This window comes from Ochotona princeps, chromosome 10 (genome assembly GCF_030435755.1).
Source record: "Ochotona princeps isolate mOchPri1 chromosome 10, mOchPri1.hap1, whole genome shotgun sequence".
Classification (NCBI taxonomy): Eukaryota; Metazoa; Chordata; class Mammalia; order Lagomorpha; family Ochotonidae; genus Ochotona; species Ochotona princeps.
The window spans coordinates 24,578,329-24,606,236 of NC_080841.1; the positions used below are offsets into that span (position 1 = coordinate 24,578,329).

Sequence of the window (27,908 nt, forward strand, 5' to 3'; positions counted from 1 at the left end):
TAGCAGCTTGAAGTGGTAGAGATATAAAACTGGATAAATTCATACCCATATCTGGGAGACTTGAATCAAACACATGCTAATTATAAGAGGAAAATATTTATTCCCAACTGGGAGCACTCTGGGTAGGAGCAATAGGAGTTTAGGGCCACTGTCACATCATTGTTTCCATTTTTTAGTACACTAACTTTTCCAGAGAAGGGCCAGTCAAACGTATTGGCACCTTTAGTGAAACAGGGACCTGAATTGAAAGAAGGGCCAAACTTCCCACTTTTGTTAGATAAAAGTGGCAGAACCAAATGAAAACCTTGGGTACACTCATGGTTCTGCTAGCCTAGAGCATGCTCACAGGTGGATGAAGTGATGAAATTTTTAGGGAAAAAAAAAGGTAGTCTTTGACATGGCAGAACACACGAAGTTGACCCAAAGCTCTGCACAGACACTTGCTCACTGAGAAACTGGATGTGCTGTAAAATGTCAAATGAATCCTGTCAAAACAGAAGACAAATGAGAATCAGCTGCAACTCCAAATGCACTGCTTAACCCATCCACATATGGAATGGTGAAACCAAAAGTGTTCCAAAAATTTGAAAATTCATATGAACTATGACATTCTTCTCAGATCTAGAAAAAATAATGCTAAAACTTATATGAAAAAAAGAGAGGCCCCAAACAGCTAAAGCAATCTGATATAATAAAAATGTAACCGAAGGCATCACAATACCAAACTTCAAGTGACACTAAAGGACAGTTATAATCAAAATAGTCTGGCATTAACACAAAAGCAGACCTGAAGATGAATGGAACAGAATATAAATCCCAGAAGCAAACTGACACATCCACAGCCAACTAATTTTTCTTAAAGATTTATTTTATTTTCATTGAAAAAGCAAATCTGCAGAAAGAAGGAGGAACAGAAACAAAGATCCTCTATTCCCTGGCCCACCTGCAAAGTGGCTACAACAGCTGGAGCTGAGTTGATTAGAAGCCAGGAGCCAGGAGCCTCCAACAGGCCTCCCAAGCAGGCACAGGGTCCCAAGGCCTTAGGTCATTCTCTTCTGCCCCCTAGGCCACAAGCAGGGAGCCATGTGGGAAGCGGAGCAGCCAGAATATGAACTGGAGCTCAAACAGAATCCTGGCACATGCAAGGCAAGGATCCCAGCCACCAGGCTACTGTGCTGGGCTCCAGCCAACAAATTTTTGACAAACAAACTGAAATCAACCCAGGGGAAAAGGGTAAACTCTTCAACAAATGGTATTGGAACAACTTCATGTGTATGTGCAGAAGTGTGAAGTAAGACTCAATGTTTATGTTTTACAATAATTAACTTTACCAGATCAAGGATCTAGCTCTGTAATTTGATACAATCAGATTTCTAGAAGAAAGTATGAGTGACACTCTACTAGGTATACACATAAGCATATAATTCTTGAAGAAGACGCTAGAATCACAGGCAACAAAAGCAAAAACAAACAAATGTGATTGCACTAACAAGCTTCTTGGCCACAAAGGAAGAAGTACCCAACAGAACAGGAGGAACCATTTTCAAACAATGTAACCAATAAAGGAATAATATCCAGGGTCTATAAAGAGCTCAACAAACTCAAAAACAACAAAGCAGATAGTTCAGTTAAGACTTGGGCAAAAGACATGAACAGGCATTTCTTTCTCTCTCCCTCTCTCTCTTATTTTATATTTGATGATGTTTAGTTGTTACATCATTTCCACACCTGTCTTTTCTTCTTCCTGTATCTAAGGGAAAACAGGAAGATAGAGGGAGAAGCCATACCCATATTCCCAACTGCCCCAACACCTTTATTGGGAACAGCCACCCAAGGTCATCCCAGTATCCCCAACGTGGAACATATTCTAAGGATTCTGTTCAAGTGGTTTCAATGGTTCTGACAAGCTGACAACCTTGCAGATTCAAGAATGAAGTAATCCTTCCCAGGTCATTGGCTGACATAGTCCATCCTAGAGTTTCCATTTGCACAGAAATTCACTGTTAAGCTTTACTGGGTTAGTTGGTCAACTTGTTCTACCCTCCTTTTCTGCTATAGTGTCAGATGTCCTCTGCAGGCTCCAGTGGAGTACTAAATCCTCATGTGCATCTGGGTATACCATCCACTGCCCCATCTAAGTCACTGAGGCCAAGCTCTGACACATGCACTCCATGGTCAAACCACAGATCCTTTAATTATCTCCATGGTTGGATTTCTGAGTCCAGCAGTTCAGTGGGGAGACCCTCAAAGGCATCTCATCTGAGGTTATCCCAGACCTGACTCTTGTGTGTACTCCCCAGTATGGGGTCTAGTAATTCAGTCACCTACATCAGCCTACCTACACACTGATAGTTACAATTGCTAAGTCAGATCTATCTATGGTCCTGCCCAACCCTGCCCAATACACTCATCCCCCCCACACACTAGGGGAGCTGCAGTCCAGTAAGAGGAACCTCTGATAAGGAAAACTCAACATGATACTTCCTGGGCAAAGAAGGCAGCCCAAAGTCATTCACAGCTTCCGTAGTTCACTCTGCTTCAGTGGCATCACCTATATGTGAAGGCAATGGTTCCAGCTTGCCATTACCAAGAGAACAAAAAGCCAGTGGCTAAAGTTCTTGCAAGTGCTGCGATCCCATATTGCCACCGGTTCTAATCCTGGTGGCCCTGGTTCCAATCCAGCTCCCTGCTTGTGGCCTGGGAAAGCAGTTGAGCATGACCCAAGGCCTTGGGACCCTGTATCCATATGGGAGACCTGGAGGAAGTTCCTGGCTCCTGGCTTCAGATTGGCACAGTTCCGGCCATTGTGGCTGCTAGGGGAGTGAATCAATGGATGGAAGATCTTCTCTGTCTCTCCTCTCTCTGTATATCTGACTTTACAATAAAAATTAAATAAGTTATAAAAAAAGAGCAAGAATCCTGTGGAAATCAAGCTGGGGTAGGACAGAAGGCTCGCTTTCCGCAGCTCCTTCCTGGTCCACCTCTACTGCCAGCACTCATCACTTTTGCCGTCTATAATTCAACCTCCTTAAAGCAAGAAAGAAGTGAAATCTTTGTTTTGTTTTCTTGCTTTTTTAATGAATTATTGTTGCTGATGCTGAGTCTCATTTTACACAGTGCTTTGCAGACTTTTCTTAAATATGAAGTGAAACAAGCACACTAACAGTCACTGGTAGTTGAAAGGATGGGCTCACTATTTTAAGGGAATAAAAAAATGAAGGACAATTAGGAAAGTGAAATTATTTAGAATTATGACAAATCAAAACACTTGAAAAGGCCAAAAGCATGTTAAGTTTCAAGAAGGAAAAAAAATATGAACAAATACACATCTACCATTACTAAGAAATATAGCTTGTATTTCCAGTAACCACACAATCCAGTTTTTGCTGAGACATATCCCATAGACTGTGTCCCTGATGCAAGAATAGATAACAAAATTAAAGCAAGTGCCAATATTTTCAGACAAAATTGATGGCAGAACCACACAGAAATCACTAAGATTAGCTATTAGTTATATGAAGATGCCATAATTATACTTAAGTTATAACCTATAACCCACCTCTAAAGGGAATATATTAGAAGTTTGCAAGCACACAATCAATGAGTTATAGAGCTAATTTCTACATCTTGACAATGATTTTAGTATCTACCAAATGTTCATGTAGTAAAAGGCTTGGTCCTCAGGGTGGTGCTGTCAGGCATCGGTGGAACCTTTTGAAAAGTCCTTAGTCCATTATGGGTTCATCCTCAGAATGTAATTCATGACAATGTTAGTATAAAAGCCCGAGTTTGCACCTAACACATTCTATCTCTTTCTCTCTTTCTCTTTCTTTTTCTTTCTCTTTCTCCTCTCTCCCTCCCTCCTTCCCTTCTTCTCTGCTTTCCAGTTCACCACATGAAATTTTCCCCTCCTCAGATGCCACATGCCATCGGTCACAAGCATTTCTGCAGAACCAAAGCTTTAACCTTCTTCTCTGGACTTTAAACTGTTAAGATGCTGAACTAAATAAAACTCTTATCCATACATCCTCTATCTCAGGTCTTGGTCTTTTGGCATGATAATGAAAAACTAATACATCAATGAGTGACAAATGTTAAGTGCTCAAATAAATTCTTCCCCCAGAAAAGCAGAAACAGTTCCAGATTTACTTCCACAAAAATCCAAAGGGACTAATGACATATGAGACATTTCAAAGAAACATCACAGGTACAAAATCTGAGCATGTCTCTTTAGTTATTACCCATTCTCTGGTTTCTAGTACCTCAAACTCTAGCACAGACACTGGAAGTCCAACAATCCATTGTTCTTCTCTCTCCCTCTATTGCTCTCCTGAGTTCTGGTTTCAGAACTGGCCTAAGGCTGGACATTGCCAGTGGCCACCTGGAAACTGAGCCAGCAAATAAAAGAGAGATCAATTTCTCTCCCTCTTTCTTTTTGTAACTATCAAAATAAACAAATCATTTAAAAAGATTTTAAAAATAAATCTTAAGTTACTTATAGAAATTTCAGAGGAAATATCTTTGTGTGGGAGAGTGGCCATACATTTCCGTTCATTTATTCCTGTTCTGGTTTTAGCAGGGACAAGCAGAACTGCCATATTCTCACTATTGATTTCATTCCAACAAATATTTATAAATTTCACACTGTAAATATAATCATTTCATGAAATACAATTATTTCACCATGCTTAGGACATCAATTTAGTATAATTTTATGAATCCTCCCCTGACTTCTACACATTCTAGAACATGCATGCCTGGTGGGATCTTAATGGAGAAATAAAATGTGACACTATCCCTGGTGCTATTGCATCACACACCAGCAGCAGGTCAAAGTTCACTTACTTTTGCTGCATCCCAATAGATTGTTGGCATCCAAGTGGCTTGCACTGGGAACACAAGCATCACACTTTGAGCCAGTGACAAATTGTTTACAGAAACACTGGCCCGTGACCAAGTGACAGGTTTCATTCAAGGCTCCTGAGAGATGACAATTACAGGGTTGACATCTGAAAACAAGACAAATAAACCATTAAAGAGAATGGCATTTTGATGAATAATTAATAGTATAAGATACACCTATCACCAATTTTATGCAGTAAGATAGCATGCTTTAGCCAACATATTGAAAAGAATGCTAGAGCCAAACAACAATCAAAACATGCCTCTATTGTAATACTGCACTTAATAACAAATTTTTTTGTATACTAAAAATAGAGCATTCTTAGGATTTATGATGATATGTTACTGATACAAATATAATGGAATAATGTCATCATAATTTAAACACATATGAAAGTATTGGCATTTTGTAAAGAAAAACCAAAATCTGCTGCCTGACACTGAATAAATCACTTCTCCAAGGCCAATGACATGGATTAGGATGAACAATTTTGGTCCCTAGAAGTATAGGAGATGAACTATCAGCAAGTATAAACAAATGGCCATCTTTAAGCAGGGGCTTTCCCAGAGCTACATTTAAAATGACATGAAATGAACCCACCTATATGTCCTAATAAAGACGCTGGTGGGTTGAGTTCCTTTCCCTCATGACAGTTTTTACAGTGTGCTCTCTGGTGTAAGCACTCAACACCCTTAAAAAGGCTGATAAAAGCTGAGGCTGCCAAAGAAGCTGCAAATTTGTTTTATGGACTAATAACCCCTTGGGAATAAATAAAGCACAATTTTTCTGTGTGAACCACCTTACTGTAGTTTGCCCTTTCATGATCAAAATAAAAGGACATCGTCTCTAATGAACAACTGGATTACAGCCCTCTGCATATATTGTATCAGAATTCCATGACAAATAGAAGCTGTGTTTAGTCTAAGAATTCGAAGAATATGATGCATTGAAATTAAAAGGAAATCAGTGAAAGAATGAAAGACTTGATATGTTCTTAATTTCATTATATGCTAAAATTTCCAGTCTATTGTTTGCAGGCCTTTAATGAAATACTGATGATCATAAATAATAAGTGGAAAGCTTTGTCCAATGTCTGTGTGTGTGTGTGTGTGCGTGCACACACATATACATACCACTGAATCATTCCTCTGGAATAACAGTCTCTTGAACAGTTCAGATTTTATTACCATTCACTCATCAGAAAATCAAAGTTACTTTCCATGCAGTACATTTAGAGTAATAGTTTCCACTGTCTAACATAATTCCTTTCCTTGATGTAGGTCTATTTTATTCCAACCACTACACCCATAACTCCAAGTCAGTTATGCCAATATCTATGGGATACTAAGTTCCAACTCCAAATGGAATAAATAAATCACTTCTTCGGAAAGCAAGAAATGCTGTGAGTAATTAAATGTGTTTATTCCCAGTTTTGTAACTTCTCATCCCATCCGCTATTACATTCAACTTATTTGACTTGTTCTAATTGACTTCAATAAGAGAGAATTTTCCCTAGATAAAACTCATCAGAGGAGACTCTTCTGAATACCATGCCTTGCTTCTAGTGCCGAGGACTCTGGGGATACTTTTGTAATTAAAGTTTAAGCAAAATGACTCCTGTAAATTTCTCAGCTGCTCAAATATAATTTTAAACATTTCCAAGGGTTCTTTGGCCAATAAGCTACAAGTCTGATGTCATTGTCTAAGTTATACCTCCTCCAGAGTACCTCCCAAATGAAATGTATTTCACTTTTATTAAAAGAAAATTATACATAATAAAGGAAAAGACACTTTAAGTCTAGGAAGAGAAACACCAAACTGAGATGAATTGTGTTATTGATTTTACCAGGATAAATGGTTTTTGTAATATTAATATAAAGAATCCTTTATTACACCGACTCTCCTGCTGCAGTCAGAGCTTCTTCCGCAATCTGTTTAAAATCTCCATTTTTCATCCTTATGGGAAAACCTTGCTTGCTAAATGGATTTCATAAACAGTAATCTGTCAAGATGTATATAGATAAACAATTTGTGATGTTTATTGACCAGTTCATTATGGTAAACAAAAGAGGAGCAAAGCATTGCTAGTCTCTGCCAGTACTCTACTATTAGAGCTTGTTTGGGTTCCTGTGGGGGAGCTCACTATTTACTAGACAGAATGGAAGAGAAGTTAATTGGCCTCTGTCCCTTAAATCACAAATCTCATCTCTTTTCCTTTCCTGGGAGTTTCTGATTGTATGAAAAAGAGCTATTCCAATGATTACCATTGCAGAAATAAAACCATCAATGAAAGAGTGTGTTTTAATAATGCATGCATTGCTAGAAACATGCTTATCTGAGGGAAGGCTCTCCTAGGAGGTCCTGGGATAGGTTCTAGAAATTAGATACCTTTATTAACATTTCTCTTTGCACACCCCTCTTCTGTCTAGGGTCTCAATTCACAGGTAGCATCCAATTGGTTTTGACATCACTAACATTCATTGAGGGTCACTTGTTTTCCTGGACTGGAGCGAACATCAAGTACATAAAGAAAGGTAACATGCAATTGTTCCTGTCTTCAAGAGTCTCACAAACTAATGTGATGGAAACATGGAAACAGCATTAATGGTAACACTGTATATAGCTGCTTTAGTGGATCAGGTAAGGGACAATTACTTTGCCTAGTGGCACAGGTGTTTTAGCTGAATTTTAAGAGATGAATAGGAATGACCCAGGCAATTGCAAGAGGGGTTGAGGGGGAGGGAGAGAGAGAAAGTGAATGTAGGAAACTGTAAGCCATTCAGAATTGGAGGATTTAAATTCACAATGAGGAATGGTGATAGATAAAGCTAGGAGGATAAGCAAAGGTAAAAACAAATGGCTAAGTTAGAACAAAGGTAACAAATAATGTAAAAGTAAATGCGAGTTCTTAACCACGTTCTGTGAGCATCTCATTGACATTTCAATTTTAGTTTATATACAACGTATAACAAACCTAACATAACATGTTATACATAGCATCATATCATCTTAAATTAAGGCAAACATGTGGTATTTAACCTTTTGGGATTGGTTACTCATTACTATGTCAATTAATTCCATAATGATGTAAATTTTTGCTGATGGTATGTTGGAGCTTTTAATTGATCAGGATGATACTCTGCTGGCTCTGTCATCAGACCAGAGAGGGTATACCTAAGAATCCGTTGAACTTGACTGGACAATAAGATGATGGACTCTATGTTTGATATATGCTTGCAATGGGGGAATCTCAACTGAACTTGAGCTGTGGTTATGCAACAAGGTGGAGGAATCCACCATGGTGGGAGGGTTTGGGGAGGGGTGGGGAGAATCCAAGTACCTATGAAACTGTGTTACATAATACAATGTAATTAATGAATTAAAAATAATAAATAAATTTTAAAAAAGAAATAATGTAAAGTAGGGCAGCACGGACTTAAACACTCAGTCAATCAAGTTGCAGGTGGGATGGAATGACAAATGAAAAAGAGAAGGTAAGAAGGGCATGTAATTGCTCTTAGTTTCCTAGTTTGCAGAAAAGAAATTCTAGAGAGAACAGTCAACACAGATCAAAGGATGAGGACAACTCAAATTTCTAAGGGATTTTATACAAGTATTATTTGTAAATAAAACAGAAAGAAGTTTAAATGAACATTGGAGAAATTTGGTAGAGTTTTCTTTCATTGCTCCCTAACGCAAAAGCTGGTACACAACAAAAGTGCAATAGATATTGCTAAATACATAAAATGATCACAAATAGAATGCTAGGAAAGGTGCAGACAATGGGATAGAATAGCAAAGAGAAATGCGACAAAGCTGTGGATCCAAACTCTTTTCTATTGGCTTAACTCTGCCCTCCCGCCCACCTCACCCTGGAAGAATGGCTAGCTTTTCTAAGGGCTAGACTCTGCTAAGACTCAAGAACAGAATTCTCAGGTCAGTCCCCCAGCCAGGATTTGGTGAGGTCTGGAGTGCCCTCTAGAGGGTTATCGGTTTTCCCCTGGTGAAGAGTTCATTTCATCTTCATAGTGAAGTTTTGGGCTCATTAAATTTCTTAGTTTTCCTTTTAGCACAGCATCTGAGCCTCTCATAATCGGAATCAGAAGTACAGGAGAGGGATTTAGGGCATTTAGGGCCTCCAGCCTGTGAAAGCTGACAGCCATCACTACATGGTGGCACACTGTGGAGGAAACAAACCTGGCTTGTCTCAACTGGAAAGTTTAACCAAGCATTCTTTCCAACCATGACAATGTTCTTTCCTGTCTTCAAAGAGGAGCAATTTGTGCAGAATTGCAATAGGATGTTTTTAACTTACAGTTCAAATTTAGCTCCTCTGATTCTTATTTCCTTAAAACACATTTGAGATACTCATTCATCGTGGATCGATTTAAAAAGATGAAACCTGTCGACAATTAAGGTGCAGAACATTTTTTTTGGGGGGGGGGTGCAGGAAAATCCTCAACACCATTGTGAGGAGTGACTAATCTTTGTGTCCCACCCAGAGAGGCATGAGCCAATCCACGCCAGCTCTTTCCTGTCAGATGGCCTAGCGGCTAAACCTTCATTCTTTTTTTTTTTTAATTCATTAATTACATTGTGTTATGTGACACAGTTTCATAGGTACTTGGGTTCTCCCCACCCCTTCCCAAACCCTCCCACCATGGTGGATTCCTCCACCTTGTTGCATAACCACAGTTCAAGTTCAGTTGAGATTCCCCCATTGCAAGCATATACCAAACATATGTTTGGTATATGCTTGCATATTATATTGGGACTCTTAATTGACTGGGATGATATTCTACCAGCTCTAACTTCGGACCAGAAATGGTCTCTCCAAGAAACTGTTCAACCCATCTGGACAATAAGTAGCTGGACTCTATGCTTGGTATATGTTTGCAAGGAAAGAATCTTGATTGAATTTGAACTGTAATACTGCATCAAGGTGGAGGAATCCACCAGGGGGCAGGGGCATGGGGAGGGCTGGGGGCATTCCCAGAGCCTATGAAACTGCCACATAATGCAAAATAATTAATAATAAAAAAGAAAGCATAATAAAAATGATTATAACATGCAAAAAAAATAAAAAGATGAAACTTGCATGACTGACTCCTCACAACTCGGTTATTTTTAGGACTACACAAAAGTAGCTGCTGTCACTAATTACAAAACTGTCTCAAAGTTGGTGGACACTATATTGAGAACGAAAGTTCATACCTTTACTTAAAATGTATTCTGTGTACTCCAAAGACAGAGTGGCTTGGGAGAAGGAAAGGAGAGAAACACACACACACACACACACACACACACACACACACATCAAAACTAGGACAGCTGGGGACTTTACCAGTGCTGTTACAGGATGGCAGTATTGCAAAGATGGGCTTAACCGTGCCATGACACCAGATGCTATCCTTTTTATTCATTTATTTACTTCTTTTAATTTCTCTTTCACAGTCATCTTGCATTTGCCCTGCATGATACTACTCTGCTTGTTATGAACAAGTTCATGGAAAATGTATATTATGAAGACTATGCATAGATTTCAAGATTTCATGCACCAAGATAAACTTATCTTCATTCTTCATAAACTTTTGAAAGTTCCTTCTTACTTCAGATTTTTTTTCTGTAGGATATATGATCTCTGTTGTAACTTAACTGTACTCCTTTAGCAGCTGTAAACATTATGAGAGGAATGAAAATTGTTGTGCTCCAGTGAAATGCTGCTTACATAAAGAGGTAGCAGGCAAGATGTGGCCCTAAGACCACAGAGCACATGGTATGAATCTGAATAGGTGATTTGAGAGTCATCAGCATATATGGAGGGGTTGAAATGATGGAAAAGATAAGTACATTTAAAGGGAATTTTTTGAAGTAGTCAGCAGTAAAGCAGACAAAAGGCAAATGAGAAAAGCAAGATCTTTGGTGGCCCAAGAAAGAGACGACTTTACAAAATGGGGAAGACTGTCAAATAACTGAAGATTGCAACCACAAAGGGTCACATGGCATGATCTAAAGACACTTTCCTTTTGTAATTCACTGACCTACCAACCTCCCATTCTTTACAGGCTAATTCTCCCAATGTTCACCTGAATGTTGAATTAGTTGGTCACCTGGCATCTCTTAGCTTTTTTTATGCCAGAGAAAGTCCTGCCTTTTTTGGGGGGGAGGGGTTACAAAATACAGATTCTATAACAAGTCTGTGTGTTAATCAAGTCAATACTGCAATCACTATTAAAGAAAAGACTTCTCCTTTTTCCTTGCTAGAACGTAATAAAAGCAGCAGTCCTAAATCCAAAGCAAGTTGCTTGGGCAATCTATCACCAACTTCTTCTCTCTGGTGCAGGCTGCAGGCAGCTCAACTCAAAGCAGTCAGCTATCTCTGCCCTGAATATATACACAGCCAACTTTCAGCATTTCTCTATTCTTTCTTGCACAGATGCATCTATATGTCAACTGCTTGCTTACTAAGTTTAATTATTTCTATTTATTTTAAAGGAGGGAGAGAGGTAGGGAGATAGAAAAAGGGGGATATGGAGAGGGAATTGGAGAAGAACTGGAGAGGAAGAGAAGGAAAGAGAAAGAGAAAGAGGAGGAGGGGGATGAAGCAAGGAAAAGAGGAAGAGAGAAAAGTAGAAAGGCATGGAAGGAATGAGACCCTGGATAAAGTTCCAATAATCAGAACTGAGCAAAGCCTTATCCAGGAGCCTGGGACTCAGCCTAGTATCCCTATGGGTTGCAAGAACCTGGAGACTTAAACCATCATCTACTACTTCCTACGGTGTGCATTAGTGTGCATTAGCAGGAATGTGGATCGGAAGCACAGTGGAATTTGATCCCAGCGTTGTGATACAGGATGACATCATCCAGCTCCTACTGTGAACTCTGTGTGTGTGTAACACAGAATACTCTTTGAATACATCTGTGCAAACCTGGCCAGACTGTCACTTCTTTAGATGTTGCAAGCCTAAGATACAAGACATCAATGTGCTGGCCACTCCAACTGAAGGAGACATGTGCTACCCTTCATGGAAGCTACTAAAACCTTCTCATTGGCCTTAAGAAAAAACACAGATCCCTCCCTTTCTTCTTCTGGCGAAAACACTGTTCTCTAAGTCTGTCTATACTTAACCTACTTTTATCAATTGTAGCATGTTGTACAGCTTGTAACTGATCTGGTTGGAAGTCTTAAGGATCATCTGCTTAGTTGTTGGCTTTCAGCACGCTGCCAAGTACTACCAGGTTAGGCACCAAGTTTGTAGGTTGAAGAATGAATGGGAAGGAAAGAAAATGAAGAATCAAAAGAAAAAACATGTGTTCTTTTTAAATGTTAGTAAATGAAGAAAGGAATTAGACAATAACCACAAGGGCACCTAGAACAGGACAAGGTCAAGGCAGGTGGTTTTGATGAGGTTGCCTAGGAGTTTACTTGTAGATTGCTAGGGTATAGGCAGTGAAGAAATAGAGTTACATTTAAATAAAGTGCCTGATGAAAAACAGTTGAAGGGAAGATGAAGGAGGAGGAATGGCGGAGGTGAATAGGAAACAGGATGTGAGAAGCAAGAGAAAAGCAAGTGAGGATCACCTCAAGAAGAGGTAACAGAGTCCAGCATAACCAGGATCACATACAGGCACCAGTTTATGTCCCAGCAGCTCTTCTTCCCATCCAGCTCCCTGCTTGTGACCTGGCAAAGCAGTACAGGATGACCCAAAGCTTTGGGACGCTGAACCCACGTGGGAGACCCAGAATAAGCTCCTGGCTTTGGACCGGCTCAGCTCTGGACATTGTGGCCACCTGGGGAGTAAACCAGTGGACAGTAGATATTTCTCTGTGACTCTCCATCTCTCTTAATATCTGTCTTTCCAATAATATTTTTAAACAATAAAAAAGAAGAGGCAACAGGCAAGTTTAAAGAGGAAATTTGCAGATTGCTAAGACTAGAATAGAAATACAGAATTAAAATAAAGAATGTGTGGCATTTTAGACAACCTGGAGGTAGAAAATAGTATGGAGATATTATGTCTGATTTCTCTTTTTTGTCTGTAACACAGAGAGCTGTATTATTGGCCACAGTAGGGAACTGTAATGAAAAACTGACAATAAGTTCAGGGAAGCATACAGTGAAGTGATGAGAAATACAGCCATAGCAGTACTTCCAGGTAGCACAGGCACATGTCTTTAAGTTCTCATTGACTCAGGGCATGAACAGGGCCACCAATGCAGGTGTGAATCCTTGCTTGATACAGCAAAAGGGAGAGGTCTTCATGGCACTCACTGGAATCGAAGGAGTCTGAATTAAAATGGCTTTATCCTGTTGTAGGAGTGGAAGGCAGTGAAGTGCTGGAGGGGACTGTCAGAACTTTACTTGCTAGGAATCTTGACTAGAGATGAAATCAAGGAGCAAGTTGTGAGAGGTTTTAGGGATTAGAGAACTAGGAAATTTTGACATGTGCATAAGGCAGAATTAGAAAGAATTGAAAAGTAGAGAAATTATAAGTGATCATAAAATCCAGGGTTCATGAATGGAAATTGGTTTCTGGAGTGGCAATTACATGAATAAAGGTCTAAAGCACTGCATTAGCTGTGTCAAAGTAGTTAAAGAAATTAGTAGGAGTTAGGGAGGAGAGGGAAAAATATCACAGCTAAGAAACTGTACTCAAAGAATTAAAACTTGAAATCTAAATATGAGAGTCATAAAGAAGAAAAGCCTTAACATTTCAAGGACAATGTATAATTTTTTAAAAAGTAGTTCACTCCTACTCTACCTAGTCCAATCAATAGAATGTGGGCTGGCTAGCATGTGAGGAGATCCAGTTTATTTACATAAAACCAGTCAAGAATCTTTTCACTTAGTCCGGATGTTTCCTTCTTAAGAAACCTACCCAGTGTTTCACATGTTTTTTTTTTTTTCTATCTGTCCTACACATAAACCTGACATTATCACTTTTATTGGATTTAATTCTGTTTTCTTGATTTTAATCTCTTATCTTCCAACAATGCAGTTTATATTTACAATGTTGGCTCTTTCTATTACTCATCCATTTAAATATTTCAGTCTACATTTTGACCTAGAGAATCTAATTTCAAAATTAACCAGGCTGGAGTCTGATTTCACTATATGTACATAAAGAAGAAAAAGATGTTGTACTGAATGATCTGAGATAGTAAGACATCATTTCGATGAGGCTGGAGGGAGGGGATTGGTGATAAACCTGGAAAGAACAAGGGGCTGGCTCATTAGATGAAAAAATGAGTAAGAGATTGTCACTAAACCCTATTGATGGGGATTAAAGAAAGACATTTGGTTGGGGACAGCTGTGTTTCTCTTGGTAAGTGTGGTCAGAACTATGAAAATGATGAGGAACTTACTAACAGAAGTTTCTAGGGGTGTAATAAAGAGTCCCAAATGGAAAATTTGCAGAATTTGCTTTCCATTAAGGGTGTGTAGAAGAAGTAAAACTGGCAGGAGCCACTCTCACGGCTAAGCAGCTAAAGCCACAGCCTGTGACCCCCGCATCCTCTGTGGGCACCCATTTGTGCCCCAGCTGCTTCACTTCAAATCCAACTCCCTGATAAAGGCAACAAAAAATGGCCTACGGTTTGGATCCCTGCCCTTTACATGGGAGACCCCGGATAAAGCTATGAGTTTTGGCTTTACTTACCCATGGCCATTGCAGCCATCCGGGCAGTGAACCAGCAGATGCAAGATCTCGCTCTGACATTCAATCTTTGTAGCTCTGAATGGACTTTCAGAATAAAGAATTATATAAATGGGCCCAGTGCGATGGCCTAGCGGCTAAAGTCTTCTCCTTGAACTTGCCAGGATCCCATACGGGCACCGGTTCTAATCCCGGCAGCTGCACTTCCCATCCAGCTCCCAGTTTGTGGCCTGGGAAAGCAATCAAGGATGGCCCAATGTCTTGGGACCCTGCACCCACGTAGGAGACCTGGAGGAGGTTCCTGGCTCCTGAATTTGGATCAGTGCAGCACTGGCCGTTACGGTCATTGGCCGGAATCATTGGACGGAAGATCTTCCTCTCTGTCTCTCCTCCTCTCTGTATATCTGACTTTCCAATAAAAATAAATAAATGAATAAATAAAAATAATTATATCTTTATTAAAAATTCAGTATTTGAACTATCTGGCTATTATTACACTGAAAACTGACAGTTCATATTATTTATGATTTTTTTATACTATGTGCTTCTAGACTGATTCAAAGGGTGGAAAAGAGCATTAATGCTCTTAGACTACCAAGAACTATGCCTGGGATAATAAAAATGGAACACCAGCCTGTTTACTATTTATATTAAGTGATTAATATATGTATATATGTACATACATGACAACAATTTTTTCAAATTTTAAACACTTTTCTGTTTTTCTAACCAAATAGAATTTTCAAAAAACTAATTTTAGTTCATATTCAATAATTACATTCTATTGGAGGTGTTAATGAGGAGTTTATCAGCTGAAACGCAAGCAATAGAGAGTGCTGAGTTTAAAAGAACTTAGAGAACACCAGCCCCTGAGAATTAGGCAATAATACTGATAACACACACACAATCTCCAATCAGAAGTGCCTGTCTTTATGATGTTTTTTTCTGAGTTTAATATGCAGCTAGCTGCTTAGAAGTAGGGACAACAAAAATCCACAGGTTTAATATGAAAGGCATTTAGCACATCTTCAAAAATAAAACAATGAATACAATACATGAGTAAATACAAATACCCAAAATACATAAAATATCAGACACAGAATGTGGGCCAGCCTTGTCACATGGTGTGTAAAGCCTGGCCTACAACATCGTCAACCCTCATGGGCCTAAGTCCAAGTCCCAGCTGCTCTGCTTTCACACCAGTTCCTTGCTAATGACATGGGAATAGTAGAAGATGACCTAAATGTTTAGGACCCTGACATCCAGAGGGAGACCCACCTGAAGTGGCCCGTAACCCTGGCCTGGCCAGTGCTGGCCTTTGTGGTCAAGTGGGGAGTAAATCAGTACACAGATGATCTCTCTCCCTCCTTCTCTTTGTAATTCTCACTTCCAAAAAGAATAAATCTTTTAAGATATGAAATGAAAAACTATTATTTAAAGAATGAAAGTTAAATATCCTAAAGATACATGAAAAATACTCAGAATCAGGAGCCATTGGGGAAATGCTAACAGAAGCCACAAGGAGTTTTTATCTCACCTCAGTTAGAATGTACATCATCCAGAAAAAGGAAAAAAAAGTTAACGAGAATGTGGGGATATACGTATCCTACCACATCTGGTAGAAATGTGAACCAGTACAAAAAGTATGGAGATTCTCCACACCCCTGAAAAATAGACGAATAGCTCTACCAAATGACCCATTCATCCCACTCCTGAAAATCTACCTAATCCAAATGATATCATCATATGAAAAAGTAGTCTATGCCCTCACATTTATGCATCTCAATTCACAATAAGCCAAAACATGGAATCAACCCAGATGTGTATACGCTGATAGCTGGGTAAGGGAAATGTATATAGGGAATTATGAAATATTACTCAGCCACAAAAAAACACAATGAAATCCTATCTTTTTCAGAAAATGGATGCAACTGAAAATCACTGCTTACTGAAATCAGCCCATCACAAAAAGACAAACAGAATGTATTTTTCTTTTATACATGACAGTTAACACATAACACAAAAATGTATGGAAATGAAATAGACACCTTGTGATATAATTATTGATTTTAATTTTTGTTTAAACTTTGATACTATGATATTCCTACTTATTTGTTGAGTATTTTGGTAGTGGTGAATTAAGTTTGTGATTATAGAGTGGCTTGAAATTATGACTCTGAAAATTCTAAAGAAAAAATTGAAAGGAAGGAAGGATTGGAACTGTGGTAAGGAAATACAGTTATCTTCTTGAAACTGTACCTATAAGTACATGCAATATGTCTCTTTATATTAACAAAAATTTTAAAAAAACAAAAATGGAAAAAGAAATAGAATTTGAAATATTGTGTATCTCTGAAAAGTAATTTTTCAAACTGTACTTTACGCATTGAAAAAGAAATGATACAGCAAAACAAAAAACGTATTTTCCACCTGGTATTTTTAAAACCTAAATTAGGTAAGGAAACAAAAATGTGTACAATAAACTAATAAGCAATCAATTTTATACATGCCAAGTTACATGGACATGTGTAGGGGATGTATTTTGACCAACATATAGATCTTAAAGTATTTTTATTTACATCCATACTATAACAATTTTGAGAGAGAAAAATAATTGTTATCTTTTTCAACATTCCCAGGCCTTAGTACATGTTTCATCAATCAGTGTATAACATCTCACTCCAGGAAATAGTCAGAAATCATCATTATACTTAATAAATTCAGGTGTCAAAAAATCAAGCATTATAACTACAAAAGAACATTTTTTTTAGAAAATGTTATTTTAAGTTTACTTACTTAAAACTTAATGCCACCAAAGAGGCAATGACAACTATAAATAAATAAAACATTTTATTATTAATTCTTACAAAGATTTACCTTCCAGTCTGAGGATCAAATCCGAAGTAATGGGCTTGACACTGGTCACAATTTTGCCCAGCAACGGAAATATCGTGGCAAGTGCATTGACCTGTTAGGCCATTGCAGATGTCATCAGTTGCACCGGTTCCATGGCACGCACATGGAAGGCAGCCAGTGCTGTTGTCTGGAGTAACATAAAAACCTGAAATAAAGAATAAAAAATCTTTACATATGCATTTCATCTAGTCTTTAAAAAAAAGATAATGACTTGGTTACATAAAAAGAGTTGACACTTTATCATGTCACTAATTTCCAATTAAAATAGGTACTTTTAAAAATATTCATTTATTTATTTAAAAGATAGAGATTGAAAGATGTAAAAAGATCTTTGATCTACCTGTTGTGCCCCAAAAGTCTGTGTTGCTATAGGCTGGGCTAACCCAAATTCCTTTATGCTCTCCCACATGGGTAGTAGCAGCACAGGCACTTCGGCCAAACCCCCTCTGCTTTCCCAGGCACAACAGCAGGAGGCTGAACAGAAACTGGAGAAGGCGAGATGTGAAAGACCTGCAATGTATTGCAGGTGGCCTTTCTGTGGTCCCACTGTGCTGGTCTCACACAGCTGTTCTTTTTTTTTTAAGATTTATTTTGATTGGAAAGTCAGATATACAGAGAGGAGGAGAGATAGAGAGGAAAATCTTCCATCTGTTGATTCACTCCCCAAGCAGCTGAAACGGCTTAAGCTGCGCCAACCCAAGACCAGGAGGCCAGAGCCTCTTTCCAGGTCTCCCACGCAGGTGCGGGGTCCTAAGACCTTGGATCATCCTCTACTGCTTTCCTAGGCCACAGGCAGGGAGCTAGATGGGAAGAGGAGCAATCAGGGTATGAACTGGCGTCCATAAGGAATCCTGGTAGATGCAAAGCAACGATTTAGCCACTAGGCTTCCACACCGGTCCCCACATAGATGTTCTCAATGACTATGTCACTCATAACAAGAAATAATTTTGAGTAAATAAATTACATAGCATAGATCTATCTCCCCTGCACCTGGAGTTCAGTGCATTTAATCATTCTGTATAATTTTGCACTAAAGAGAGAATCCAAGTACCTATGAAACTGTGTCACATACTACAATGTAATTAATGAATTAAAAATAAAAAAAGAGTAGCTTTTTAAAAATAATCTTCACTTCAACAAAGAATATCATCACCTTTTCAGTTACTTAAGACATCTTTGGTAAGTATGGCAAAAGAAAACAAGAATGCCAACTGTAATTTCTAGTATCTAATTATTTTTTCCTACTAAAAGTCCCACACAATGTTTACTTTTGCCAAAAAATTCAATTCAAATTTGACAGAGCATCGCTGTAGTATGTTAGAACTAGCAAACTTTTAGTTTTCTATTTCTGTCACCCTCTGCATTTTGCCAGTTATTAAATCCTATGAACACGGCCCACTAAGAAACTTATGTTTTCCATTCTCCATTCCCATTGCTACTTCCCCCTATGCCTAGAAGAAGCTCTTTTATTGCTAATGCTATGTGCCAGAGGCTACCACATAAATCTTTAGTTCTTATAAATAAGTATCTCAGCTAATACGTCTGTTATATAGACATAGAAAGATTAGACAGATCAACAAATAAACAGAACCTGCGTTAGGCAGCCCAACTCCAGCAGGCATCTCAACTGATGATGGTGTCTCTTTTGTTTCCCGACAGCCAAAATTTTCACAGCACAATTGGAATAGTCCTTTTCAACGTGTGCTTTGAACATCTCCTTTCTCTGTTGGAATCTCCTTACTGACTTCTTCCCACCTCTCCCTCCCCCCATAGGAAAAATGATCCACATTTCTGGCAGCGCCTCCAAAGCTCCAGGTGGCTCTGACGTGTATCTCTGTAGCTTCAGCTTATGCTTCATCTCTGCTTCAGTGTCCTTCACTTATCATCCTTAACATTCCTGGGATTCAAAGGTCTTTTCATGGGCTATCCTATCTGCTATAATGGGTTTGACCATCTCATCTACTTGGTTCATTCCTATGTAAGCCAGTCCTGTAGCTCCCTGAGAAACATTCTCCAGGCCAAGTTACATATAACTGTTGGAGATTGATACCATATTCATAGCTTATTTTCATCGGTGTTCATAAAAACTACTATCAGTAAAATTTTCACCAGATTGCCACCTGCATTAGATCAGCAACCTTATAGACTTAAATCTTCGTTGTTTTCCAAGCCCCTAATCTGGCAAAAAGTAGCCACTTCATAACTACATGATGAACCATTAAAAATGGACCAATTATTAAATAAGCAGTAAGTTCCACGGGTGCTATTCTTAAATAATAGCATTTGAAAAATAAATGCAATTTTATAAATGTTTTACACCACATACAATATTTTAGATTAATTCTTAAGCTCTTTCATATCTTATAGAAAAAGGAAAAATGCAAGTATAGGAGCAGGGATTTAACCTATTGGGTAAGATGCCTCCACCCCATATCTGAGTTTCTGGATCTGACATCCTTCTCCGGCTTTTATTCACAACTTTCTGCCAATGCAGACACTAGGAGGAGGCAGTAGTGAAGACTCTAGTCATGCGGTTCCTAGTGCCCATGTGGAAGTGCTGGATTGAGCTTCTGGCTCCTTGTTCCATTTCCAGCCCAGCATTGGCTCTTATAGGTTATATAGCAGTGAGCTAATACAAGGCAAACATGAACATTCACATCTCTCTCTCTCTCTTTCATTTTTAAAATAAACATAAGGCTCAAAAACATATTCAAATTTCTTAAAGTCTCTTGGACCCAAATAGTCAATATATTAGAAATCCCCTGAGAATTTGAAGCAGAAATTAGTGGTAGGTATGTATGACACACGTGTGTACACTAAGAGACACACACAAGCACATGCAAAATGCAGTGGAGAATTGTGTTGAAATAATGGAGGAAAGAAATAACGGAGGGATTCTTAAACCAATGATTGTCGTCATCACTATTTTAATGTGTAAAAACTACTGATGATACAGAGAGGACGGTGAGACAACACAAAGTGAATTCATTCTGTGGTATCCATTCTGTGGGGGAATGCTTAGAACAACTAAAATGCTCTAAAACTCATCTGTGGCTCTGGTTGAAAAAAAATCATTTTCAGTATCAAAAGAATGTATTTTCCCTCTAAGTCCTGGATATTCTCTCTCAGAGAGCTTCAGAATCATAAAATGCCATTTGCTCTATTAGAAGAAGAAGCGCAGAATTCATTCCATTCAGTTTGACTGAATTGGAAGCACTTTGCCTTATAAATTTCCATAAATATATCACATCAATTAATATATATCATTGTACCTTTGATCAATCACCAATTTAAAGGTTTCCATTGGTCGTGCTAATCTGTGCTTTTCTTTTTGTGAATGTGTCTATATCCTTAAACTCATGATGAGGGCTCATGAATGTACTAATCACTCTCCAATTTGGATAAATTACCCATTAGCACAGAAACTTGCAGGTAGAATTAATTTGGATTTACCGCAATAGCTTCAAGCTACAGGAAATTCTAGAACAACTAAATATCATTTTATAAGAAATTATTAAAGAAATCTGTAAATACAATGAGAACATTTTGGAGCAGAACATCGATGAATAGCAAATGCCACAGAAAAATCAAAAATATAAGTAGAAAACAAGAACAAATTAGAGCATGTGGTAGAAGTAGGGCTTCCAGGAACAGACACTAGAGTCTGCCTTGGAGCTGATTCCCCTCCTCCTCTCAGGAGCATGATTCCAAAGGTCAATCCCACCAGTATTTTAGTTGTCCTATTTTTAAGCAGGTCTAATTAGGGTGACTCAGGTAACTTCCTGCCCCGAGATTATTTCTTGCCTTACCTGAATGTGCCTAATTCTAGACCATTACCTCTCCTTTTACGACTTTCAGCTATAGAAAACATCCCTTTCCTCCTGCTTAAACTTCAACTCCTAAGTATAAAGATAACCGACCTCAATTTCTTCTTTAACTCAATACATTCTGATTTCACTCTATTGACTCCACTTTGTGTTCCACAGCTTTACATCTGCATCATTTCAATCGATTTTGAGATTTTGTACAATGAATGATTCTGTTCCCATTTTTCACCATGGTCATTAGGCAACCTTACTACCTTGTGTTTGCTATGTAGTGGTCAGAGCTCACGCATGCATGTGTGCACACACAGCGCACACACGTGCACACCCGCAAAGTATCCCCCAGTTGATTGATTCCCCAGTTTTACTTCAAGTAACCTAGTCCCAAAAAAGACAGATCTCAGGTGGAATACTATGTGTTATCCAGCTAAAGCAAGAAGTCCTCCATCTCATAAAATATTGCTTTATCCTAGAGAAAGTTTACAGAATTCATTCAGCTGAAAGTTATCAGTAAGCAAGTGGCTCTTCCTGATGTGGCTATTTACACAAAACAGCACCTGTGCTGGGCATCAAGACGTGCCATTTCCCAGCAATGTCCTTCCCCAGGACTATGAACCCCAGGCCATGTCCAAGTCTTCAAATGGGAGAAAGAAAACATGTTAAATCTCTCTGCCTTATTCCAAAACCAGGAGGGCATTGCTGGGGCTAAGCACTAATTACCAGCCATTTGGAAGATACTGCTCTCACCTTACGCCAGAACGTGCACACATTACCAAGAGGCAAGTCCAGGGAGGAATCAGTACCTTACCAATACCAGGAAATAAAAGACTATTTCAGCATTCACTATTTTCAGAACAAAGTGTGGTAACAGCCATTTTCACGTTAACACACTAATAATTTCACTCCCTTTTGTGGTTTTATAAGAATAATACCAATAGTATTAGTCATAAAAGTGACCACGTTATTAGTAAATTAATGTTGCTAATATTTATCACAATGTTTCATTGTTTAATTTCTATGAAAAGTTTTTAAACACCTTTCCCATTAAATTAAATGCTTTGAAAGCCTGGGTCTTGCCTCCTCAAATCAACTTTCTCCTTGAAACTCACCAGGCCGCCATTAAAAAAAAATTCCTTCACTGTACTTTTTTTTTAACTGTACATTTCTAACATGCATTTATCTCACTGTGTTTTAGTCACATAGGAATCAGTTTTCTCTACTAAGTCATAATTCTTGAAGATATTTTGACTGTATATTTACACTAGCATAGTCCCTGATATAAAAGAATTGAATAGTCAAACTGATGTTTATTGAAAAATGACATTTGAATTAAATGGATAGCTGAATTGGATGAGTAAGTGGCTGGGTGGGTACAAATTTTTCCCTTTAAAATACAGAAGGATTGCTTTAACAATGAAATAGAATACGATGACACAAATCTGTATCATAGCTGTATTTTGGTCAAAGGGATGTAGCCTAAGGGTACATAGCAAAGAGTGGATATAAATTGGAGACAACAAATTCAAAATACCATACTTGCTATTTCAACAGAGCGAACAGATGCCTGAAAGAAAGCATCCCCTCAAAAATATCTCTCATTCATATAAAAGGATATAATATCATGCTAATAAAAGGGAAAGCACTATACTAGACTATATTTTTCTGCTTTGTAGAAAACCCAATTTTCACATTTATGGAAATATCCAAGAGAGGCTTCCATCAGCACATTCTCTAAGAAGCAAATCCAATAAAAGCAAAGAAGATAAATAATGACAACTGTGATTACAACTAGGAAATAGTAGTGAGTACAGATATACATGAGGGTTCATAATGCACAGGAAAACTTCTACATTCTCTTTCTCACACTCTGCCATTCCAATCACCTCCAAGTTGCCTCACGTGATGCTGGGAGGTCATCCTACTGTGGATGCCTCTCTTCAGTGTGAAGATCTGATCAGCAGTGTCCTGGCCTGCTAATAATGCTCACTTCATACCAGTTACTTGGACTCTGTGCAACAATGAGAAATTCCAGGACCTACAGTAAGAAGCCAGAATTAAGGGCTAATATGAGCTTGATGCTGGATAAAGTAACTCATCATTGGAAATCATTATTTTAACCCAGCTTCAAAGATTTATTGAATGATTATGTAAGACAAATATTGAATCATTCAGGAAAATGTTTGATTCTCTCAGTGTACAGATTCTGAGTTCTGATCAGCCTAGATTTGTCAATTACACCTATACTTAGTTAGGTTTCATTTCTACATTCTAATACATGCAAAATAATATCTACTTTAGCATACAAACATTCTGTATAATAAATGTGATTTTACAAAGAAAGCCCTATTACAGGGCCTGGTTGCAAAGTAGATGCCTGGAATACATTATGTGCAATTGTTATAGTTGTTTTTATATAGTTTTCTATGAAAGCATGATTTATATAAAATGGTTTAAATAATAACTATTTGGAACAGCTTTTGTGGTCCCCTACATGTCCCTTCGATTATGGTCTGTATTTCTTATGGCAAGATTTTTATGATTTACCAAAGAAAAGCCTCTTATTTCCAGATCTAGTTCTCTCGGTGAAAAACACATAAACCTAGACAGTTATTTCACCAAACCCCAGGAAATACATCCTAACTGAGTCTCAGTTTTGATGCACTGATCTGTAATGGAACATCAGCCTTCTGGTTCCTGCTCCACTGGCAGGGCCTTGCATGTGAGTCTGGAATATGAGCTCATTACCTAACAATTATGGTACGCTTCTTAATGAAACAAGCCATATTCTCTTATATTCTAATAGTCTCTATGAATTAGAAAATAAAACCAAGAGTAAATACCAGAGGGAAGCATAAGGCATTGTCCTATACATGTAAAACGTGTCACAGGGAGCTGTTTTGTTTATAAATTAGCCTTTATTTTATTCCAAAGCTGCCGAGTCCCCCATGAACTCGCTCTGTTGCTGGATCTCAAGGACAAGGGTGAGTCACGGGCTCAGGAAGCCTTGACATTCCTCTCTGCCTCTCCCGGCCTGGCCTCTGATTAAATGCCTGCTGCTGAACATCACGAGGTCAGCGGCACTGAGAAAACGAATCGGGAAAACATATTTAGAGCTATATTTATTAGTGTGGGTATGTGTACATTCATATACATACACACTCTCCAAATAATTTTAAATTAAAGCATTTTTAAAATGCTTAATGGAGGTTAAGCAGCATTTTTAACCTCTGTTCAAGTTATTGAATGGCATATTAAAACCAATGTGGCTCTAATGTACCTTCTAATGTGCACTGCTGCTTTAACAAATTGCCTATAAATTTTAGTTGAATTAAGCCTATTTCTTGTACATTCATAGTAAGGTTAAGTTAATAATACATGAGATTTCATTATATGCACCTTCCTTAATAATGTTTTTGAAGAAGGTAGGACAAGAATCTCTATGCAGTCGTCCACCACTGGCCAGTAATATTTATAATCACAAAAGAAAGGCAAGCATAATTCATTAGGATTGCTATGCATTCCTCCAACCTTGTACTTCTCCCTGCATGCCCAGTGATCTTACACCCACAGTGTGGCCCACATGGCTCCCACCCCCATTATATAATGGAGGATTTTCAGGTATACTTAGAGAAGTAAATTGAAAGCTGCTTTGGATTGTAGCAGTCCAAATGATACTCACATGACAAAAGGGCTACCAGGAAAGACACTTCAAGAGAAAGATTTCTTTTTCTAATACAAGTTTTACTCTAAGAGGCTATAAAACCAGGAAACAGAATTCAAAGTTGAATTACTAAAGCTAGATGAATACAGAAACAAACAAAAAATAGACCCAATGCATATTTTGCTCTGGTTACATACTATGCCTATGCTTATCTCACATGTTGTTTTAAACACACACACACACACACACACACACACACACGTATAATTAACCACTCTTCTTCCTTGGAGTGTTGAATGGCACATCCTCCCTTAATGCAGCTGAAGGAACACCCCAGGCATTAGCTCTATCAATGCCTAAAAATAGGAGTGTGTCATTGAGATATTTTTTAAAGGACCATTATAAAATCATTGAGTAAATATATAGAGAGAGGCACCACTGTTCTGTGTGCCTAGGACAGTTGATCACACATTGTGACAAATAGCAATGGGACTTGTTGGCTGGTGAGGAAAAGCAGATCAGAGATCACAGACATGAAAGGTCCTGAGGGCTATGAAAAAAAAAAATTAAAACAGAGAACATAATTGGCTCCCGTTTCTCCTTAGGGCTGAAGAGGACTTTATGATCATTGTATATTTAAAAAAAAAAAAAAGGATGGGAGGTGCAAATGGGGAGGACGGAAGGGGAAATCCCTGAGCCTATGGAACTATATAATGAAAAATAAAAATTAAACAAAAATGCATGCTGGGGAAGCCTTGTGGCACATACAACTAAGCCACCAATTAAGAGGTGCCCCACCCTCACTGCAGGGTCTTTCGAATCTCAGCTGTTGTGCTTGCAGTCTAATTCCAAGGAAACATCTGGGAAGAAGTAGATGGTTATTCATTTCCTTCCACTCCCACGGGAGATGTTGGTGGATTCCTAGCTCCTGGTTTTTGTCACGTCCTGCCCTGGTCAGGCCATTAGAGTGGACTGAACCAGAAAATGGAAGATCTCTCAACCACCTTCACTCTTACACTCTAACTCACTCTCTCTAACTTCTGTCACTCTGCCTTTCAAATAAATCAATAAAGATCTACAATTTTATCTAACCATAAGAGCTATCCTTAAGTGCAATGCCATTGGAAGTATCCATTTAACAAATGCCTGATGTTCTGCCATTTAATTTGTAACTGTAGCTTTCTGCTACAGTCAAAACTTCTTTCCTCAAACATCAATTCCCTTCTTTGTCTTATATCACTGGTCTCAGTTTTTTAAATGATATTCTGCCATCTACTTGCCAGTTAGTCCTGCAGATAGATATATGAACGTAAAGCTTTTCTGACCAATGGATTATGAGTAGAATTGATAGGGTACCATTCAGACAATGCCTTGAAGAATGCTTATTTTGGCTGGAAACAGACATTTAGAAAATTATATGTTAAATATGGCAGAGAAATGTCTTTAGAGGGACAGTGAGTAGAAGAAATGGAGCTAAAAGGTATGACTCTTTCTAGTGCATTTCCCACTAAATATTTATACTGCATGCTGCTGCCCTTTCTAGTAACCAAAAATATGATCAGCATTTCTAATGTTCCTTATTATTCACTAATTCACTTTATAATTTTGTGTCTTCAGACAAAAGAAAGCCAATTATCAAAATATTTACAATACTTGAATATTACTTCTTGAACATTTATTTTCTTCTAAGGAAAATAATAGAACATAAAAATATAAACCTGAATCATTATTGAAGTTTTATATAGATGTGAACTCAGCCACTTCTCTTTTTTTTAAAGATTTAATTTTTATTGGAAAGTCAGACATACAGAAAGGAGACAGACAGAAAGGAAGATCTTCCATCTACTGATCCACTACCCAAGTGGTCACAACCACCAGAGCAGACCTAATCCTAAACCAGGAGCCCGGAGCCTCTTCCACTTCTCCCATGCAGGTGCAGGGTCCCAAAGCTGTGGGCCATCCTTGACTGCTTCTCCAGCCGCAAGCAGGGAACTGGAAGTGAAGCAGGGAACTGGAAGTGAAGCAGGGAACTGGAAGGGAAGCAGGGCTGCTGGGATCAGAACTGGTGTCCATATGGGATCCCGGTGCATGCAAGATGAGGACTTCAGCCACTAGGTTACTGTACTGGGCCCTTAGCCACTTCTTAATGCATTGTTTTGGGGGCTTACTGAGTGATGAAATACTGAAGTATTGCAGAAAATATTTGAATACACTGAACAGAACAGAGTTAGAGGACAGAAATCTACCCATAAAGGATGACTGTAAAATAATCCATGGTGAAATGGAGAATGAACCAACTATTCAGACATGACAATGAATAGTCCCTGTGATAGCACTGGTAAAGTCACTGCAGTGACTTCAATGGGTACCAAAAAGAAAGGCAGGTGCCCAGGCTGATTGGCCTCAGAGAAAAAGCCCCCAAAGGCTCAGATTATAAGAGAAGAGCAATCATCTTAGAAATCCCTGCAGGAATAGAAGTTAGCTAAAGAAGTATTTGTAGAAGCATTCCACCAATGCTTACAGTGTAGAAGAGACATGGCTGGAATGGGAGGAACTGACTTAGAGTGGGTGCTGAAGAGATCACTACAGAAAGTCCACAAACAAAGAATAGCCAAGTGTTCCCCTCTGTATCCTAGTAAGCACACAAGTGAGACAGACTATGCATGATGCAAATCTTTAAAAAACAACTTCCCTGTTGGTTGTTGATACTCCATTGTTCCTGGCTGTTTCTAAGTAACATAAAAAATATTCAGAATAAAACCTACCATTTATAGATAGGTTTGTGCATTTGGTAGGTATATAAATTCCTGAATCTACATATATAAAAAGTGTGTATATATGTGTACATATATACTCCTGAATATATATATATATGTGTGTCTGTGTGTGTGTGTGTGTGTGTGTGTAGGTGTACAAATTCCTGAATGATGATTAAGTTTTTCTTTG

At 38.4% G+C, this 27,908-nt stretch overlaps 1 protein-coding gene across 1 annotated transcript in view; it reads right to left on the minus strand.

Annotated features, from left to right (window-relative positions):
• USH2A (usherin) overlaps positions 1-27,908 on the minus strand; it is a 641,433-nt gene that overhangs the window by 488,467 nt on the left and 125,058 nt on the right. Inside the window, exons 13-14 of the mRNA XM_004578639.2 lie at positions 17,438-17,621; positions 4,846-5,009 (exon numbers count right to left, since the gene is read on the minus strand). Coding sequence (XP_004578696.2) covers positions 4,846-5,009; positions 17,438-17,621 — 348 coding nt within the window. The remainder of the gene's footprint in view (positions 1-4,845; positions 5,010-17,437; positions 17,622-27,908) is intronic.